This window comes from Glossina fuscipes, unplaced genomic scaffold (assembly GCF_014805625.2).
Source record: "Glossina fuscipes isolate IAEA_lab_2018 unplaced genomic scaffold, Yale_Gfus_2 59, whole genome shotgun sequence".
Taxonomy (NCBI): Eukaryota; Metazoa; Arthropoda; class Insecta; order Diptera; family Glossinidae; genus Glossina; species Glossina fuscipes.
The window spans coordinates 6,590,025-6,609,856 of NW_023998431.1; the positions used below are offsets into that span (position 1 = coordinate 6,590,025).

Sequence of the window (19,832 nt, forward strand, 5' to 3'; positions counted from 1 at the left end):
CGCCCATGATTTTTTTCTATCACTCCAATCTTTTGAGACGTTTGGAGCCCCAAGACGTTAGATAGAACCACATCTGAAATGCCGCGTAAAAAGCTCGTTGTTGTAAAAATTTTGTTGTAAAGACAAGTGCGAGAGGATTTGTAGTAATTGTTGCTTTATTTTATTCAATTATACATATCGACCATACATACGTAATAAGATTAACAACATATATGATTTCAGGTTTTCCATTTTCTTTTTCGTCTGTGTTCAAATTGTGTAAAATACTTAAACGCTAAAGCTTTGCAAAAAATAATAGTAAATAATAATATTATTGATGTTAGGAATGAGCAAAAAGAAGTGTGCTTAAGAGGCTTGTACAGCTAGTTTTTGTGATGAACTCATTTTATCGCCCAAACTTAAGGCCATACCCTGCAAATAGAAACGACGAAAATTAAAAAAGTACATTTAATTTTTTTTTCGTGAAGAGAATAGATAAAAAATGATAAGTAACCTCAACAGAACAATTTCTCTAACATATATATATGTATATATATATATATATATATATAAAATCACTTTCCACTATAATAAAGTCCATCCTACGCATGTATTTAAAATTGTGAATGATTTGTAAAAATAAACTTCGCTGACAATAAATAAGAATTTAAAATAATTAATTATAACTTATGACAACCATTATAACATGAGGAAATACAAGTTCATATAAATTAATTTACGTTATGGTAGCAGCCTGACAATGGCAGGACTCACTTAGAAAAAAAGGATAGGTGATGGTGTCTTATCACCCATATGAACAGTCTAATAAGCACTCTCCGTCGAGAAATGCGCCTGATGGGAGGCAGTGATGCTGTAATGTTTGGCAGTGCGAACAAATACCACTTTTTTTTTGTTTTTCATCCCCTGCTTTTGTCTATAATAATGGCAATCAAAAAACAAAACATGGGTAACAGGTAATATCATATTGCTGAAGAACTCAAAGTGGTTTTTGGGTCAAATGAATTTCTGCTGGGGAGTTTTAGAAGAATCTATTCATTTAAAACTCCTCTAAAAAACCAGCAATTATCTGTAGAAAGTGACTATGTTCATTTAAAACAGTTTCCAAAAAAAACCCGTTTATCTGCCTTCATTCGAGTCGATCGCTGAGCAGATATGAGGCTGAGAGCGGTTCCAAAGCCTTGAATGCTTCTGCTAAGAAATTAGAAGTTTAGAATAGGGTTTTTGGAGTTAATCTCCATAATTTCGCGATAAGTAAAATGTAAAATGTGGGATTCCGTCGCTCTCCTTAAATAAAATCTTTGACGGAAGCGAATAAGAAAGCATATGCAAACATATCAGGGCATATTTATGGTCCTGGAATTGCACATTGCAAAAATAAACAACATTCTAATGAATATATTTTTAATCTATACGGCAAGTAGCATAGCTGCGACAATTTTTCTTCTTTTCATTCGAATTTTTTACAATATAAAGGACATTCTGAAGAAAAGATTTACAAAAATTAATATTTTCATATATGTAGACTTCGCTAGCTGGAGGCATATAAATTAAATGATTTTTACATCCATCATCGAAGGATGAGGGGGGTATATTCACTTCTTCAAAACGTTTACAACACCCAGAAATAAGCACCAGAGACCCCACAAAGTACATACATTCTCAATCAGCATCAAATCCTAAATCAATTTAAATATGTCCGTCTAACTCTCTGTCCGTATATGTAATGTCTGTTGTAAACATTGTTCTGGCCGCGAAAATTAAGCTAGCAAAATCGAATTTGGCAGAAATAGTGGAAGTTCATGCGCACAGGTTGGTATTGAAAATGGGCCAAATCGGTTGAAGGACACAACCACATCACCACGTAAACTGAGGATACCTCTGTCGAAGAGAATGGAAAATTGTTTTTTTTCTATAGCAAATAAATATATAAAAACTTGAACGCATATTCTATGAGCGACGCTGCAGCATTTGTGCACAAAAATGAAAAAAATTTACAATGCCTACACAATATTGTAGTTTATGAAAATTGAATTCTTTTTTCAATACTTTCATAACGCGCAGAAACCAGCTTCAAAAACTCCATAAAGTATAAACTTTTTTGAACATGTCCGCCTGTCCATCTGTCTGTTTGCGCAACTTTATAGTAGTAGTGGTAAACATTCTCCCTTTAGCGAAAATGAAGATATCGCCTACAAACTTGCAAACAAACTTGGAATTGACCTAAACTTTTCAAACTTTTCGCCGCCACATGCCTCTACAATGAAAACTCTTATTTTGAAAATAGGAGACATCAACCTTATTTTTTTAACTGTTTTGCCTTTTTTTGGGGCTAAATGATGATGAATATAATAAATTCGGTTCCGGCCGAATTTATTTTCGTACTTTTTTTTTTATTTATTTTTAGATCCCAATTTGCGCCACTTACACCGCTTATGGCCGCCCCTTAGATTAAATGGCAATGTTCGCATTTACACAAAGTTTTCGTAATATTTTTTTTAATACAAGAATATATTCTTAACAACCGCTCTGAAAGGATGAACATTCTATTAACTTTCCTTCTATCTCAATTATACAGTAAAACATATGTTTTTCTTTCCGAGCTGTTACAGTGTTGCGATCCTTTAACCTAAAAACATGTCTGTGTTGAAAAAAAATTTTTGGTTCTTCGAAACGCTTAATATCTGGATGAAGGTATATGATGAAATTTTTCTTTGCAAATCTACTCGACATAAAAGACGTTCACAAGCTCCTTATAAGAAGATCTCCCTAGATGCCTGTATCGCCTTTTTAAAGTAGCAACGCAAAAAAAGACAGAGAACATGGCTCAATGACTTGAACCCGTGCATTCCTGGGGTCCTACTTTAAAAATATAACGTCGGCAAGAAGGTCTTTTTTTTAAAGGCGGCTGTTGCTATAGTTTCACACCGATCGTCGCATCCATCCTCCGACAGATTTTTAAATATTCTTAAATAAGTTAATATTAATAAACAAAAAGTAAAACTAACCTGACTCTTAGCGCGTATCCTAATATGTCCAGTTACCTTAGAATCAGGATCATCAATGGGCTTTTCAATGCTTAAATTGGCTAAAGCATTTTCACCAAAAATGGACCTGTTTTAGGCATAAATGTTTATTATAATGGAAACTGAAGACGTAATATAAAGCAAACTTACTTTGCATACATGTTAGCAGCCATAAAACCGCATTGACCCGATAAAGCTTTTTCGGGCGTTAAACATTTCATGTTGGTGCTTTTAAGCAAGTGTTTTAAATATTCATGCAAATCGGTGAAGGTGGTATTAACAGTAACCTGCTCAACGTAATATCTTAAAAATTGTGTGTACTGAAAGTTTCATAAGTAATCCTTTACCTTATTCTCCCATTCGAAATCTTGCCACATTTGCCGAAATTCAGTATCAGTACAAGAAGCCGGTATTATATAGTCCATAATGTCGATATGGGTTGTATTTAGCACAACCACATTAGTATTAATGGAAGTATCATAAACTAAATGGCAATGAGGGATAGTATTTATTTATTTACGTATTGAATAAATTAGTTTTTAGCATATGTATGACGACCGGCGACGGACCGTGGGACCATATGCTCTTAAAAACAAAAAAGAGATTTAAGTCTTTTAAAGAAGCATAGACCTAAAGAGGCTTGTATGCTTGCAATAACATCATTTTATCATTTAGAGCTTGTAGTGTACTACGCAACTAATCAATATCCAAGATAGACTATGCATTTAAAATTCGCGATCCAGTTAGCACGTCATTAAAGTGGCGAAATTTTGTTAGTAGTAGTTGTTTGCAACTTTAATTATGTTATGGATATTTAAAACCATTTTTTCAGCTGGATCGCTTTACCCCATAATCTTGCTAATTTTACCTTGCATCACACTGTATTTTTCAATGTTTCAAAACCAGCACTTTGGTAAGGTCCTCTCAACATTTTCCTTAACCTTAACGGCAATGCATGACATGTCCATGTTAGCAAAACAATGGAGTTTGGGCTGAGAAGTCGACATTGCAGGTTTATGCTTTTCAGGGAGGTAGTCACGGTGGTTAAGCAGTCAGATCAATCTTCTAACATATTCCAGAGATCATTGTAACTTACTTTCAGAAAATTGAGATCAGAAATACCAATTCTCCTGAATAGATCGAAATAAATCTACTCTTAATAGAAACTAAATGTGCTGGTATAAGTGATACTGTAAAATGCTGCACGACAGAATACACAAATGTATTGTTTTAGAAAATATTTCATTCATATTTGAATCTTGGAATGAATAATGTTACTTTGTTAAACAAATAATTGTTATAAAATATGTTATTGTGCGCGTATTTTTTATAGGCATCAGATTTATCTTAAGGAAAACTGCAAATTTTACATGTCTGTAGCATCACGCACAGAATACAGGTTTGGGACGATTCAGAATAGAATACTTCTCTAAAATATATGTAGTTTACACAGTTCTTAAATGTTCCTTCCTCGGAGTGCAAATATTTAAATAAAATGAATATATTCTTATTTTTCGATACCAAGAAAAAATAAGCTTTTTCTCCTTTGACAAACTTACCGATGTTACCAAATATAATACCATTTTCAGTTGAAGATACTTTAACATTAGCCTTAATATTGCAAAAGTCGTGAGGAGCTAAAACAACGGACTGAGGTCTTTCCACCAATTTCAAATCCCCCAAAGTAGCTAATTCCAAAGTACAATTTTGCAAAGTATCATCTGTAAGTAAATTATGATAGAGACAATAGTTAAAGTCAATAGATAGTCTTACTTGTCTGGTTAACAATCAAGACATCTAAAACAATATCGTATTGGTTGACATTGACGTAAGCTTCAGCATATACTGGATCCGAGAATCCCGTCAACTGCGTAACTTTATTTAATTTATTGTTGGGTGAAGAAACGTCACTTAAATTATTTGATTTTGTGCCGGCCAAAGCTTGATTCAAACTCGACTCAAATACGTTTTCACCCAATTGATTTTCACGTCCATTTGATAACTGTGCGAAGACAACTGGATCATCTGGCTGTACTTTAGCAGTGGCTTTTTGTTTCTCCCTAAACACCCGCTGGTCCTCTTCGTATTGGGCATCTAACATTTTCCCCAACGCTTCACGGCAATAGCGCTCAAATACTTGCACGACATCCTTGGTGCGTTCGCTAAGTGTACGTAAGCAAATAAAAATGCGGTCAGTATCATCGTTGGTGATTGGTTTGTTCGTGAAACCAGATCTACCCAAATGTAAAATCGAGCTCATTATAAGCATCACGCGAGTGGTAAGACGATTTTGGGCTTTCTGTAATAATGGAAGTTTTTTAACTATGCATTTCAAAACCATAATTTAATGCGTACTGCGTCGTCTTCCAAATCAGCATAGCGTAAAGCCAGTTTGGTTAAAGTAGCCGAGAGTGCAGCACCAATAAAGAAATCCCCTGCCATCAGATATTCGCGCAAAGGTGGGCGCTTTTCCTTTTTAGAAATCCTATTTAAGTTTTTAAAATTTTCCTCAATCTCTTTTACACTTTAATCACATTAAACTTACGGAGCTAAGCTGAAAGCGCTTTGAGTAGCGTAAGTGCCATCTGAAGTGACTTTACTGTTGTTGGTGTTCGTCTGGCTTGGTTGACTATTGTTGTTGCGGTGATTCATCATTTCTTCTTCTGTTTGGTCACCGGCTAAACGTCGTTGTTCCGCTTCCACCATAGGGACTTCGCCTAATGTTTGGATGATAACCTCGATAACTTCTAATACTTGGTTTTTGTCGTTCACGTACTCTCCTAAGATCCAAACAGCAGCCCGATGTATTTTAGATGATTTAATTTGTGAAAAAGCCTCTATCAAGTGTCCAATAATTAAATTGCGCAACGATGGAAATTTCTGTATAGCTTCACGTATAAAAATTAACACATCAGCTGCCGCCAATTCGTTGGTGTCGGACAAGAACTCCACCAATACTGGGATAACATTACCTGCTACATCAGGAAATTTAATAGAGCACGAATGTAATGTTCTTACTAATAGTTGACGATATTTGCCAGTATCCTCGTGTGCCACATTATGGGTTTTCGATACTTCTTTTTTCAACACCAACACCATTTCACTAATATTCCGCGATGAAACTAAATCCATAGCTAGATTCAAAGTTTTTCGACGAACCTCAATATCAGGAGCAGCCAACACACGCAGTATATCCATAACTAAATCTTGCATAACCTTTTCGATATTTTCGTTTTCCTTCATTGCTATCAAACGATCTAAGACAATTAGTTTAACATTGTTATCGCTTTCTGTAACTATTAATTCAATGTAACAACCAGCCGCCGCTTTTATGGCTGTAGGAGCGGAAGAGAGTGTTATTAAGGTGCCAGCTGCCTCATAACGTACAGCGTTGGATGAAGAATTCAAAAGATTGTAAATACAACGTATGAAGCGAGAACGTTCGGCAGGATTGGCATGACATACTTTGTATATAAGCTCCACAATAACCAACTGAAGTATATCACCAAAATTATTAACCTGATCAATACATGACGCCAAGTAGTTCAATGCGCGCTCTTGGTCGGCATGCAGCAACATAAGGAAGGCATTACGTTTGCAGGACATATCTTGTTGTGTATCTAGAAAGTTGGCTATCAATTCAGGACCATCTGGCACCAACCAATCAAAGTTTTTGTATATTGTGAATATAGCCAGAACGGCATTACGACGCACGTAAGAATGCCGATGTTCAAGACAAGCACGTATAGATGGCATTAAAGGCTCCAACAACTCTGGCTCTTTAAGTTTACAAAGGAACCGTAAAGTGGAGCCACGTAAAAACTCGTTGGGGTGTTGCAAATCCTATATAAAATATACGCATACATAGATGGGATGTATTACCACACCACAAATAACTATGTGTCTCACCTTCCTGTAAGCGTCGCAAACTAGTATCATTTCCTGTAAAAGCTTACCGTCCGGCGAGGTTTTCGGTACAATCTCCCAAAAAACAAGCAATAACTTTTTTATGGCATGATTTTGCACCGGCAATACAAAACGTATAATAGTCATTATTAGACCGGACAAACGTTCACCATTCAAAAGCAATTGTATAACTTTCTTCAGTGTTTCTATCTTAACATTAGTATCCCCCTTTTCAAGATCTTGTTTCAACTGCATTTCATTGGGCACCTCCAAGTCGGTCGAATTGATAATCGTATAACAGGGCACTGTTGACTGAGACATTTTTAAATTACTCTCAATTCACTTTTCGAAATTGTATGTGTCTAATTATTCACTTTATTAACAAAATTTTTTTGATTATTTCTGTGAAAGCCTTTAAAAGTTGCACACACTCATCAAGAAATGAAACACTTTAATTGACGTGTCAGATAATCGAATTCATTATATTTATGTACACAGAATCGTGAAGTTAACAGCAAACGTAAGAAATAAAACAAGAAGAACTAAATGAAACAACGCAGCTCTATTCGCTTGAACACATTTGGCTTATTATTTTAATGTAAAGAAATCTTATAACAATTCAGAACTTATTATCAATTTTTTTTGGTTCTCATGTCAAATATTAACATAAGTCTGACAAATACATTCATTAAAATTTAAAACAATGTTTGCTACAGTTTGTTATGTCTGGTTTTGAACTAATTTTTTGAGTTTTAAAAATATACAATGTTAAACTTTTTCAGATTTGCTCCCTTCCCGCAAAATGATTATAGTCACGTGGTGGACTACAGCGCGTAAAATATGTATATGTTTATATATATATATATATATATACAATGTATGTATATATAAGCTAAACGCTAACTTTTTTAAGGATCAAATACACAAACGAGTCACATTGAACCTCTTTTACTCAATTCAGTAAATCGTCTATTTTTGATTTGCTGACTCACAGAAGAGGAAAAATATTTTTTTCCTAGCTTTTAATGAAAATTCTGGATGCATTTAATAAATTAAAACTCCGCCACTGCTACCAGATCGGCAGAGAAAATCTGAAATTACTTAGTAATTTTTCTTATGTTTCTTAATTACCACGAGATTACCGTTCTTTTTTATTGTGTTCTTCTTATAGGATGGCTTTAGTTGTTTGTTGAGCATAGTTTGATGAGTTTACATTTATATAACATTGTAAAGATTCTATTTAGCTCTAAAATGCATCGTTGAACACTGCCGTTTTTATTTTTTATCTAACTGGTACCGCTGCTTTCAAAAGACTATTAGGTCATCTTCTCTAATCAATTTTTTCCATCTCTAATAAGAAACGGGATTAGAGAGAAATGGCTTCGTTTTTTTGCCGGCATCAGATAAACATCTTAAGTTTAAAAGAAAACGAAATAGTAAATCATCAAATTCTTTTAATAAAAGGCTATGTCGAATCATACGAATGCCTTATAAATAGTGTTATTAATTTGCAAGTGTTAAATATTGCAAATGATAAGATATTAACGACAGGCATCTCGCAAACCAACGGGCAATTTAAGTTTCTAGTCGACTTGGGCTTAAATGATTCTGCGTTTTTCTTCAAATTTACTTATTGTTCGACTTCAGTGACAAAAAGTATACAATATCAACCCTTACGAAGTGAGTTCAAAGTCTTGCCCTTCTTGGTGTTAGCTCAAGATGAATCTGTAGATGAGCAAACTGAGGTAAATCAATCGATTGTTGATCTCAATTTACTTTTGGTGCAATCCGTTTACGCTGATAAGCTTCGTGAGGCTGTTAAAGCCAGGTATACCTTTGAATTATTAGAACAATGTAAAATATTTCACAGCGAATTGTCAAAAGAGGAAATTTGGAATAGTAATGAAAACGAATTATGGCAATTTATTGCCCAAGAACTCCTCAACTCGGAATGGGGTAAGAATAAATGCATCAAATTTATAGCCTTCATAAATTGCAGCAAATATGAAGGTTTAGAGGTCGAAAAGTCCGGGAATTTTTCTTATGCCAACATTAAAAAGCATACTAGAGGTCACGCAGCTTTAGGTGGTGGTGGCTTAGCGTTATTCGGTTCCGTGTATTTCTATTGCTGGCCAAGATATTTTCATGAAGTATTGAAATGTTTTCAAAACCAACAACCGGTGAATTTATGCAAAGAACCGGACGAAAGCAACTATCGCAAAACGTGGGCTGGTGTATATGCTTCGACTCTAGGTGCCTTATGCCATGAATTGGGTCATATTTTCGATTTGGGTCATACCCAGAATGGTATCATGGGGACCGGCTTCGATTTTATAAATCGCGTATTCACCTTAAACACTGCAACTGAACACTTGCCTGAACGTATTGTTGTGCGCGAAGAACAGAAAGAACTTCCTACAACACGGCTTACCAGATTTAAGAAACCAGCTAATGGTTTCTTGGATAACTATCGCCAACAAAAGAAGAATGATTCATTTTATTTTACTATTAATTGTGCAATTATATTAGCGCACCATCCGTGGTTAAGACAGGATATCCAAAGTGATTTTCTGAACTCTGAATTTCAAGTCAATTATTATGCGCATACGAACACAATAAAAGTGCAGTCCGCAGGTCCAGTTTTAAAATGCGTAGAGATACGTTGTAGGGCGAATAGTTTGGTAAAAGAATGGTATGAATTTAAAGATTCGGCAACCTTAACGTTTACATTTCCCCGACTCCTAAATGGGTTCAGGGCTACGCATTATATATTTGTGATGAGTGATAAAGGCCACGCAAAACGTATAGATATTTAAAAGGCTGAAAAGGTGATGATTTTTGAAACTATTAGACAAAGTTACAATTTCACGCTTGGTTGCATTAATTAACCACACTGCAAGAAGCCAGACAACGTCATCTTCAATTAATTATTGTATAGTATAACAACAATAATTGCAATTCTTACTCTTGCTGATAAATATTTAAGAAAAAATTCAACTCATACACTACCCGCGGCATCGTCAAGTAAACAATAAACTTCCAAAGTTACAAATTATATCACAGGAAGTGATAAAATATATATATAGATACATATGTATATAGATGATTTATATATATATATATATATATATATATATTATAACCAAACGAATAAATAAGTAAATAAATATATATATAAATATATACATGTATATACATGTGCATATGTGCATGTGCATGTGCATGTGCATATATATATGTGCATATATATATTCAAAGATATGTGCATATATATGTAATGAGTATATACAATAGGAATATATACAATAACCTAACAACATTGTCTTCATATGATAAATATTGATTTACAATATTCAGCATTTTCATAAACACGTCACAGTCATTCTTCAATCAACACTTCGTGAATTAAACTCGGTTTAATTTGAGCGTGCACGTTATCATTTGCAAAAACAAATAAATGCAAATACATATCCCCATAGACATATGTGTTCATCTGTACACGTAAGCACATATATTGTGAATAGTGTGATGGAACCAGCCCGTGTTATATTCAGTAAACTTAAAGCTTTTCCTCCAGCTATTGAGGGCAAGATCGAAACCGAAGAATTTCTTGAGGCAGCTAACGAAATTGTGGAAGTCATACGTAAGTGCAGGTTAAAAATCTTATATAAAACTACTATGCTTATGAACTGTGATCAGTCCATGTTGGGATTAAAATGTACATATATAACGGAAGGAGGGCCATCTTACATAATAATTAATTGTATTGACAAATGTTAAGAGATGTTTGAGATGTTTGTTTTTACAAGTAGAAAACATAATCGCAATACGTCCCCTGTAATTCATTTCAATGACCCATCAGAGCCTTGGGAAATCAATGGAGTCGCTTATTTAAGCTTTCCATACGTTCGGCTTGATTAATGTTAATAATATTAATTAATTATAGCAGTGATGCTTTCTATTTAGTTGAAGAGTGAACCGAAATTTTTAAATTGAAAGAACTATCAGATAGGCAGGAGAATTTAGTGGACTTTACCATCCCATATCGAATTTAAAGCTTAATGGGGGAAAATGTTCTCTCTTAACTAACACGTTTGATTCATTTCAGAGAATAAACTGATTTTCATTCACACACCCCGTTTTGCAATTGTCTTAACAACATTTAGAGAATTTCTTAACCATAAGTCCAAAGTTGAAGGACACACGACTAGAAGTTTGAGTCTATTGCTTTGTCGGATGTAACTTGTTATTATACTCGATGTTCTCCAATCGCCGAAGATACAGCTCCTTTCCCTTCAGTGCACCATCACTTTACGAATTGCTGTTGATTATTTTTTAAAAGAAAGTCAAGTTAGCTCTCGACAGCCCAACTGTTTTACAGACTTTCGTGAGGGACCTTTTCGCCTCTTGGCCGATTGTCATCCACTTAATATTCCAGTGTGGAAAGCATATTGGAAGTCGAAATTACACAGCTTGCCTTTAAACAGGACATTGCTGCTCTCTCGTGAATAAGGACGGAAAGCTTTCAGTATTCCGGAAAGTAAGTTTTCAATTGCATATGTTCTGAAATTAGCTTGCAAATATAGGTTATCACTCATTGTGGACATTTGTATAGTTAATACGTTTGACAGCCTTTTATGGATTGTAACATGTCACTTGAGATACCTCGATAGCACTAGATGGTGTTACAGACAATTGGTATTCTTATTCAGCACATATCTATTCTGTCTTAATTTTAGTGCCTCGAAGAAACAAACATTTTTTGACATAAATCTTTCAGAAAAATTTTGCTACACCTTGTCCATGGATAATCGATAATAGACAATGTAAATTGGATTTTAACTCTTTGTGTGAAAATATATTTTAAATTTATCGATCAATCCCAAAGTAGAATCGTGTGATGAAGTGTGCTGGTGTTATATAAAAATATTAGTTAGGCAGTGCAAAGTAACTTATGTAATATGTAAGAGGTTTTAAAAGAAATATTTTTCTTTCAAATTGATTTCATCTTATTATACTAGTATATTTATGGTCTTTCAATCAGATATTAAATACATCTAATTATTTCCAGCTCGTAACAAACCGGTTTAAAAGTATTGAAAAATGAAAATTCCAATGAAGCAAATTCATTGCAATAGATAGCGCGACTTTTGTTTCCTTAACATTCAACATGATGTCTGTGTCCGTTTTTTATTTTTTTTACCCACATCCAGTTCCTCGATCCACTAATCAAAACACTACATAATAGAATGAAGAACATATAAATAGATTATAGGCCCCGAAACGAATGTGTTTCATACTATATTTACGTAACAGAAAAGATAGAACCACTAGCTTCTTAAAGCTTTCACCTTCATTTCCTTTGATAATCATTATTTCGGTTGTCGCCTCTCACATTTAACTGGATTGTCTTCTTCTTAGCTAAGCGAGCAAAAGTTAATTGTAAGTTCAAAATAGGTTTGTGTTGTGAAGCGGCGGTTGCTAACGGATTTTTCATTAACATTGAGTGCGAAAGTTGGTCGATCAGGAACGGCACTGAAAAGGTATTATTACAAAATATAAATTAGCCAGCTAAGCTTTGCAAGTTACAATTTCTTTGTTGTTGAAGCAATTTTCATGCTCGGACAATGTTTATTCGTCATTTTTTTTTTTTGTATATCCTTCTAAGTCTTTAAAACCTTCACATTGCAACCAAAGACGGCAGATAGACCACAGGAGCTGCTAAATTTGTTAAGCGGCTCACTTTGATCCGCAATATTTTATAATGTACTGTGTATTATAATTACTACGATGTAAGCATCGAACAAACAAAAATCAATTTCTCTTTCATTGCTAGTGCTAGATAGAAAAGAAGTAAATTAATAGACCATCAAATGTCTTCTAAATAAGATTACCCAAAATACTATTAAACGTAAACAGGGTTATTATCACTCATATATTCACAAAAATTCATAAAATCTTTATAAGAAAGATTAAAATACTTTAACGAAATTTCGAAAATAATTTTTTAACGAAATAATTCATCAAAGTTTAAAAATAGAGCACATTTCATATATTTCAATTTTTTTTTTGTTTTTTGCTTTTAGGTACATTTGGTACATTGTTCACTCCGGTAGTCACTGATATGAGTGGCAATATAAATGTAAGTTAAACGATTGTTTTTCAATAAAAATGAATATAAAATGAATTAATTTACATGTAGAAACTCCGAAAATCTTATGAAAAAGACTGCAATAAATGTAAATATTTGGAAGACCTAATCGTTTTCCATGCAAAGAAAGATAACTTCACTACTGATGCTTTGTTATGGCTGAAAAGAGGGCTGCAGTTGATATGCACATTTTTCGAAAATATTTACAACGATGTAGAGCAGACGCAAGCAATAAAAAAGCATTTGCAAGATGCATATGAGCGTACACTGAGACCATACCATGGCTTTATAGTGCAAACAACTATCAAGGTAAAGGCAATAAGAAATGTGTTGTGTTTTGTTTTCATCATCAGAGAACGAAATCGCATTATTTGAAATGAATTTGAAGAATAACGGAAGCATTAAGAAAATTACGAGCAATTCAATAAATTCTCTTATACACCGGTTCTGAAGGCTCTTAAAGCTGTAGAGACTTATTGCTGCACAAAAAACTGACAGATTTCCACATTTAAAAAAAGTCCTAACATGTTTGTTATGGTAACATCAAATATAAACAAGTAAAAAAATTATCTTCGCCCGTTACCGAATCTTTTACATCCATCACCGTTATCCTAAAAAAATTCAAAAAATGTAGAGGAACTAAATTGCTATGCTTTATAATATGGAGGGGAAGCGGCGGTTTTTTTCTATTTTTCAAACAAAGGTTTTTGTCCCAAAGGCGTTTTAGGCGTGTCCTTTAAAAAGTTTGGGCCAAAAACCAATATTTTATTCCTTTTGAAAGACAGAGGTGAGGAAGTCGGAGAAGTGGTTACCCACGAACAAATTCAACTTCAAATTCAGTCCGCGGAAAAATACAATAGTTTATCAAATCCAAATGTATATCAACGATTAAGTTAACCATTATATTGTTACCATCCAAAGCTAGGTTAGGTCTCAATATTTTGTTTCTCTTCAATCTAAAAACAAGTAAGAACACTATAGCGAACCTCCGCTCACAGCTAAACACCCTACAGCACCACACAGTTATTTATATAAAGAATATTCAAAATAGTAGTAGTTATATTGGAATACCGTAAAAGTGGCCGAAAAAGTGATACGATCCGAACCATTTTCAATATCGTTCACCATTGGCTAAAAGACATCAGTGTACATTTAGGTTCAGCAAAAAAAAAGCAAAACGGAAAGTGAAAAGAGGGGGACCTGTCTCAAGTTCCCCTGGGTGTTGCGTACATCCGCGCAACTTAATATACGCTTGTACCACAAGCGGTGTAGGGTATAAAAATCTATATACTCAAACATAACTAAGACAAATAAAAAAATTAGAGCATGGTTGAAATAAAATAGAAGATTTAAATTATTTTCATCCATCGCATTCGTTTAACAATAAATATTGATCTGAAGTGTTTAACCTCAGTATATGCTGATTTCTAAATTCAATATGTAAATAATTGCTATGGGCCCATCGTATGTTCTCTATTATCAAAAATCCGCTCGAAGGGACTAATATTTTAAATTTAACGCAAGTGTTCGTTAATTTTTTCGCTTATTTTTACTTTCATTTTATTTAGATTATATACAATTGGATACCTACCAGATCTCAATTAATTGGTCAAGGTCCAATTCACGAGGAAAATATGAACGTTCTCTCCTCCTATTTACCTACGTTAAGAGATCATCTAAATCGATTGGATGCCTTACTTAAGCAATATAAATTGGACGATAATAAACAAGTTTAATATGTGTTAGTCAAAATGCGTTTGTTAGTTGAAAATATTTTCTTTTGCTGGGCCAAACAACTTAGATAGGATGTATACCATTACCGCCCTGATTACAAACTTAATGAATAACATTAGAAATATTTGTATCTCACGTTTAATATGAAATAAAAGTGTACTTACCACATCTGTCTATAAATCTATAAATATCATAATGAGTGTAAAATATTAATAGCTTTTAATTCAAAAAAATTGATGAAATTTAAAATAGTTGTGAAATAGTTTACTTAACTTCCTTTTTAGGATATACAAAAACTGTTTCTTGTAAATTGATGCTGTAAATCAAAATATCAAATACAAATCGTATGATATAAAAAATTTTGAATAAACAAAAATTATATAAATAACTCTTTATCTTTTTTTGGATGTTTAGTTAAAACGCATTAAACCAATAAGAATTGTGGCCTGTATGTCCAGATAATAAAAAGTAATAATTACTGGCAAGAAATATGTATGAATAACAAAAAGACTGCAGCTATGATCTGCTGAAGCTAATATGTTAAGTATAAATGCAGATTGTTGAGTTGTACATAGTGCTGTAAGAATAGTGTTGCAAAGAATGTTTTAGTGAAAAATTTTGATTGAACGTAAAAAAAAAAAAAAAATTTTAAATTAAAAACATCAATTCGCTTTTCTAATAAAGCAAATTAATTCCTTGGAATGAGTATCGTTTTTTGCTGTAAAGAGATCGAGGAGGCCACCATATAATATGAAAAGGTTAAAAAACCTTGTAATACCATCGAAAATGAGATGTTCAGCAAATTCGCGAATATTACCCCACAATTATCACAGGGTATAACATGAATCATTAGGTCTGCAAAGTATTTTAATTCCCTAGGAATTAAAGGAAGCCTCTGAGGAGTTGAATGTCGGAATGAGGGTCGTTTTATAGAAAAGGCAATTGGATTCAGCACGCGCAATATCTTTAAATTTATCATTTAATTGTTGAAAGATGCGATTACGAATTGCCCATATTGATTCATTGCAAGTATATTTGATGAACGAAATTGTACGGTCAAGCTGAGCCTTTTTTGCATAAAAATCAGCTTTTTCATTCAAGGAAAAATCGCAAATATCCAAACAAGGTGACAATCATCTAATTGAGATTCATGTAACATTCTGTGTATATCAAACTTATATTGATTATCTGCATCTCTTTTACTTATTACTTAGCACAACTGACTTGCTATCGGAAAAAACGACAAATTTCTTATGAGCATTTATTATAGCTGCCTTTACAGCATTTGGTTGCGCAAAAATTCAACGAAAGAGTCGAGGTAAGTTCCTCCATGACTCTGACATGCAGTGCTTTAGACAGATGCTTCGCTACCGAGAAACTAGATACTTTATATCAAACGGAACACTTGAATAAAAGGTTCAGTATTCATGAACATATTTGAAGAGAGATTAGAAAATTTAAAATAGTTCTATGAAGGTTCGTCAAGTTGACCCAATTATCTTCGGAAAGTTAGACAACAATTTTACCAGATTTTTTTTGACTTGCTATGAGAAGAGATAGTTCTTAACGCACATATTTCTAGATTGGCATTTTCGATGCATATAAGAGCAAGCTGGACTAATGTTCCCAGTTTTCAAGAAACCCATTAGCCTCTCCTTAATCATGAGATTACTAATCCTTATGAACACATATATTAGCGAAATGGATCTAAAATTGCTTAAATCATTTCAGTCTTTACCTGTTTTAGGAATACTTGACTCTGGCACAACCTGTTTTTCTTCCTGAATTGCCGCATAAGGAAAAGTGACGAGTGAAAGGAATTCAAGATATTATAATCTGATGGACACTTGGATTATAACTCTCGAGCATATCTAATTATCCTTTATTATCAAGCTTGTTCCGTATAGGGCAATCAGTTAATTTTCGACTGAATTGTCGATGGCAGTTGGCACTATTCCAAAAAAAAAAAACGCGAGCTACCATTGCTATTTTTGCCTCTATGACGTTTCTAGCTGTGGACCTGTATTCCTTCAGTGCTTTCATATACTCAATGCAGTCAGCTTGATTGCCGTATTTAGTAAGTTTTTTCCTTTCCGCTTGACATTTGTGAAAGATTGTTGGCAGGGAGGAGTTCCACCAAGGTTTAGGTTTAAGTAAGAAAGACAGAAAGATTGGTTCTAGCAGACTTGATCTCGAATTGAAAAATACTTTGATTTGATGATATGTCAGATGGAAGGCCTACATTAGACAGACGAGCTATTAGAAATTTGCGTGATATCGAGTTTTCTATATTTTGTACGGAATTGCTGCAACTCTGAAATAAGATGGGAAAGTGTTGACTTTTGACAATTGAGGCATTAGTAGTATTCCAGTTGAATGACAAAATAGTTAAATTGAGAGAAGTCAGATCCAAATATCTACTCGTCGCGCGACTACTCCGATTACTGTCAAAGGTAGTACTAACCCGTAAAATTTGTAAGGATCTCGCCTTTGGTGGTTGAGAGCTGATCGCCATACAAACCATGTCTAGCAGTGAAATCTCCAACTAGGATCGGGTTTTGTTCACCGTCAAGAAAGTCACATAATCTCTAATAGTTTGCACATCAACGCTGTGTAGAAAGTAGCATGATGCTCTGAAAACATTCGATTTAAGATTCATGATTTTGATGATAATAATGTCAACAGGAGAATTGTAGGAAATACGTGTGAAATTGTCACTTTCCTTAATTAGTTTACTTAGACCACCATAGTCGTCATCACGACATTTGGTGGCTGAAGTATATTGGCAATATTAACTTCAAAAAAATTGTAACCTTTCATAAAAACTACACTTGAGATGCTAATACCAATATTATTCAGGTTAAAGTAATAATCTAAAAATGATAAAGCAAACCAAAGCTAAAACCATTAATCTTTTTATCAAGAGCTACCCCGTTTTATATCTTTTATAAATCATTCTCGTTAACAGTTATCTAGATGAAGTAGGTTTTCTATCCACCACCGAAGACTGCCGGCGTATTCAGCCAATCCTACTGCTTCTAACCTGAAGAAATGCGCACTAGGAGTTTCTGTAGAATAAAACCATTTTTGATCGGCATGAGATCCTCAGTCGACTTAATCACGCTCCTTCGCCCGCTTTCGTGCGGTCTTTCTCCATCGTCTTTAAAATAGACCCATCATCATTCGCACAGAGGGTCACAAATTATAACTCGCAGCTTATGACAGATACAACTCTAAAACACTAATCATAATATTTATCACGTCTGTGATCTTGGTCAGCCGATAATCATGCTCCCAATGAACTGTTGTTGTATAAGTCACAATCTGTTGCATATATTAATTTAATATCTAATATTTGTACAAATGTGTCTATGTATGTGTGTATTTAAACGATTAACGATTAAGTAAACCATTAAATTATTTCGGCTTAAAGATAACTTAGTGCCGAGTTAGAGCTTAATATTTGGTTTTTCTTTAATTTAAAACCAATTTAAAACACTAAAATGCGCCACGAGCCAATATTAAACACCCAAATTCAAAATGGAACGATATTTTGGAAGTGGGTGAAATTATGTGCGATCTGATCTAGTTTCAATAGTGTTCGCCCCCTGGGCTAAAACACGTCAGTCAAATTCAGTTGAAATATCTCAAAGACAGCCAGACTGGCAGGCAATCTTAGATCGTTTGAGAAATTTATTTTGAATCTATGCGTATAAAAGAGGTGGGTCTATCTCAAGTCCTTCTGGGTGTTGCTTACAACCGCACATACCTAATAAACCCTTACACCACAGGTAGTGTAGTGCATAATCATTAAACAAGTAAGAAGGTTATATTCGGCTAGGTTCGAATCTCTCATACCCACCGTCATTAAAATCTTTAGCGCCCCATGCTTATATATGCTCATAAAAAAGTGAATGGGATAAAATTTATCTTTCACTCGCGGTCTTTTTTGCGGTCTATTGCGAATAATTAATCCACCTCGTCGCGACACGCACTATAATTAATTTAGCATTAACACACTTAGCTTGTCGCCTTCTACTCTCCAAGTCCTTTTATTTGTTATCCATATCGATGGTATTATTAAGAAAAATTAAGAATAAAGTCTTAAAGGGTCAATTTTTTCTAGGTTTGCACGTATATTATAGAGTTTTCTTTAAGCAAATGTAAAAGATTTCAGTGTTGATATTTCACAATTTTTGAGTAATGAGCAAAAACCTACAAATTTTTGCTTAGAGAAACGCAGTTGCGTTCAGTTTACGCTTCGCTGCGGGACCAATTCAGACAATTCGCAATATCAACCTGCTAGCAAAAATTTCTAATGGTTCTACCAAATTTAAATTATGTATGCATGATGTATTCATTTTTACGGTCAGAAGAGTGGTAACAACACATATGGACAGGCATGACTTAATCAATTCAGAATTACATGCCAGTCAAGAATATATATGCTTTATAGGGTGCTTTATATTGGGTGTTGCAAACATAACGCCAGAATGAGTGTGCCCCCCTATCCTTCAAAAGTGAATATAAAAATGATTTTTTTTTTTATATTATATTGGGGATCATTGAGGATCACACCTAGTTAACAATAATATATTTATAACATTATAATAAAAACAACGACAATATTGGGGAAAAAAAAATGCGAACCTTAATAATCCAATAATATGCAATCAGACGTATTGTTGATGACAGGAAAAAAAACTTCAACCTCTTAATGCCTTGACAAGAATGGCATCCGATAAATCCGACCTGAAAATAATTGATCGTTGCGATCAATTGAGCGCACATTATGCAATAAGTGAGCCAAGGTCGAAGTTATGACAGAGATACGTTACGATACAAATTCACCTATAAGCAATAGTCAAAAGATCAGTAGGCAGTAAGAAATCATCAATAAATTGAAACACAACAATTAAATAAACATTTAACAAACTAACTTATCGTATATCCCTACGCAATTTTAACATATTGTTGGAAATTAATATTAAGAAGCGGAGAGCCTTAGTTGATAAAGA

At 33.9% G+C, this 19,832-nt stretch overlaps 3 protein-coding genes across 3 annotated transcripts; 2 read left to right on the top strand and 1 right to left on the bottom strand.

Moving 5' to 3' along the window:
• Positions 1 to 213: 213 nt before the first annotated feature.
• Positions 214 to 7,392, bottom strand: LOC119637359 (coatomer subunit beta). Its single transcript, XM_038033336.1, has 9 exons — positions 6,933 to 7,392; positions 5,569 to 6,866; positions 5,379 to 5,508; positions 4,797 to 5,322; positions 4,583 to 4,744; positions 3,371 to 3,507; positions 3,174 to 3,310; positions 3,006 to 3,111; positions 214 to 411 (listed from the first exon to the last, which is right to left on the bottom strand). Exons 1-9 carry the CDS (start codon positions 7,248 to 7,250, stop codon positions 346 to 348), a joined length of 2,880 nt encoding a protein of 959 aa, XP_037889264.1. The 5' UTR covers positions 7,251 to 7,392; the 3' UTR covers positions 214 to 345.
• An 847-nt stretch (positions 7,393 to 8,239) lies between these two features.
• LOC119637402 lies at positions 8,240 to 10,372 on the top strand. The gene is made up of 2 exons (XM_038033403.1): positions 8,240 to 9,953; positions 10,287 to 10,372. Exon 1 carries the CDS (start codon positions 8,306 to 8,308, stop codon positions 9,743 to 9,745), a length of 1,440 nt encoding a protein of 479 aa, XP_037889331.1. The 5' UTR covers positions 8,240 to 8,305; the 3' UTR covers positions 9,746 to 9,953; positions 10,287 to 10,372.
• A 16-nt stretch (positions 10,373 to 10,388) lies between these two features.
• Positions 10,389 to 15,142, top strand: LOC119637403 (glycolipid transfer protein 1). The gene is made up of 4 exons (XM_038033404.1): positions 10,389 to 10,572; positions 13,016 to 13,071; positions 13,132 to 13,389; positions 14,649 to 15,142. Exons 1-4 carry the CDS (start codon positions 10,413 to 10,415, stop codon positions 14,814 to 14,816), a joined length of 642 nt encoding a protein of 213 aa, XP_037889332.1. The 5' UTR covers positions 10,389 to 10,412; the 3' UTR covers positions 14,817 to 15,142.
• The last annotated feature ends 4,690 nt before the right edge of the window (positions 15,143 to 19,832 follow it).

Excerpts from the sequence above, each read along its gene's own strand:
- LOC119637403 (XM_038033404.1), top strand. The coding sequence starts at position 10,413 with ATGTGTTCATCTGTACACGTAAGCACATATATTGTGAATAGTGTGATG. Across the intron at positions 10,573-13,015 it reads CGAAATTGTGGAAGTCATAC|GTACATTTGGTACATTGTTC; the intron begins GTAAGTGCAGGT and ends TTTTGCTTTTAG. Across the intron at positions 13,072-13,131 it reads ATATGAGTGGCAATATAAAT|AAACTCCGAAAATCTTATGA; the intron begins GTAAGTTAAACG and ends ATTTACATGTAG.
- LOC119637359 (XM_038033336.1), bottom strand. The coding sequence starts at position 7,250 with ATGTCTCAGTCAACAGTGCCCTGTTATACGATTATCAATTCGACCGAC. Across the intron at positions 5,509-5,568 it reads AGCGCTTTCAGCTTAGCTCC|GATTTCTAAAAAGGAAAAGC; the intron begins GTAAGTTTAATG and ends AAACTTAAATAG. Across the intron at positions 412-3,005 it reads GGATACGCGCTAAGAGTCAG|GGTATGGCCTTAAGTTTGGG; the intron begins GTTAGTTTTACT and ends TTCTATTTGCAG.
- LOC119637402 (XM_038033403.1), top strand. The coding sequence starts at position 8,306 with ATGGCTTCGTTTTTTTGCCGGCATCAGATAAACATCTTAAGTTTAAAA.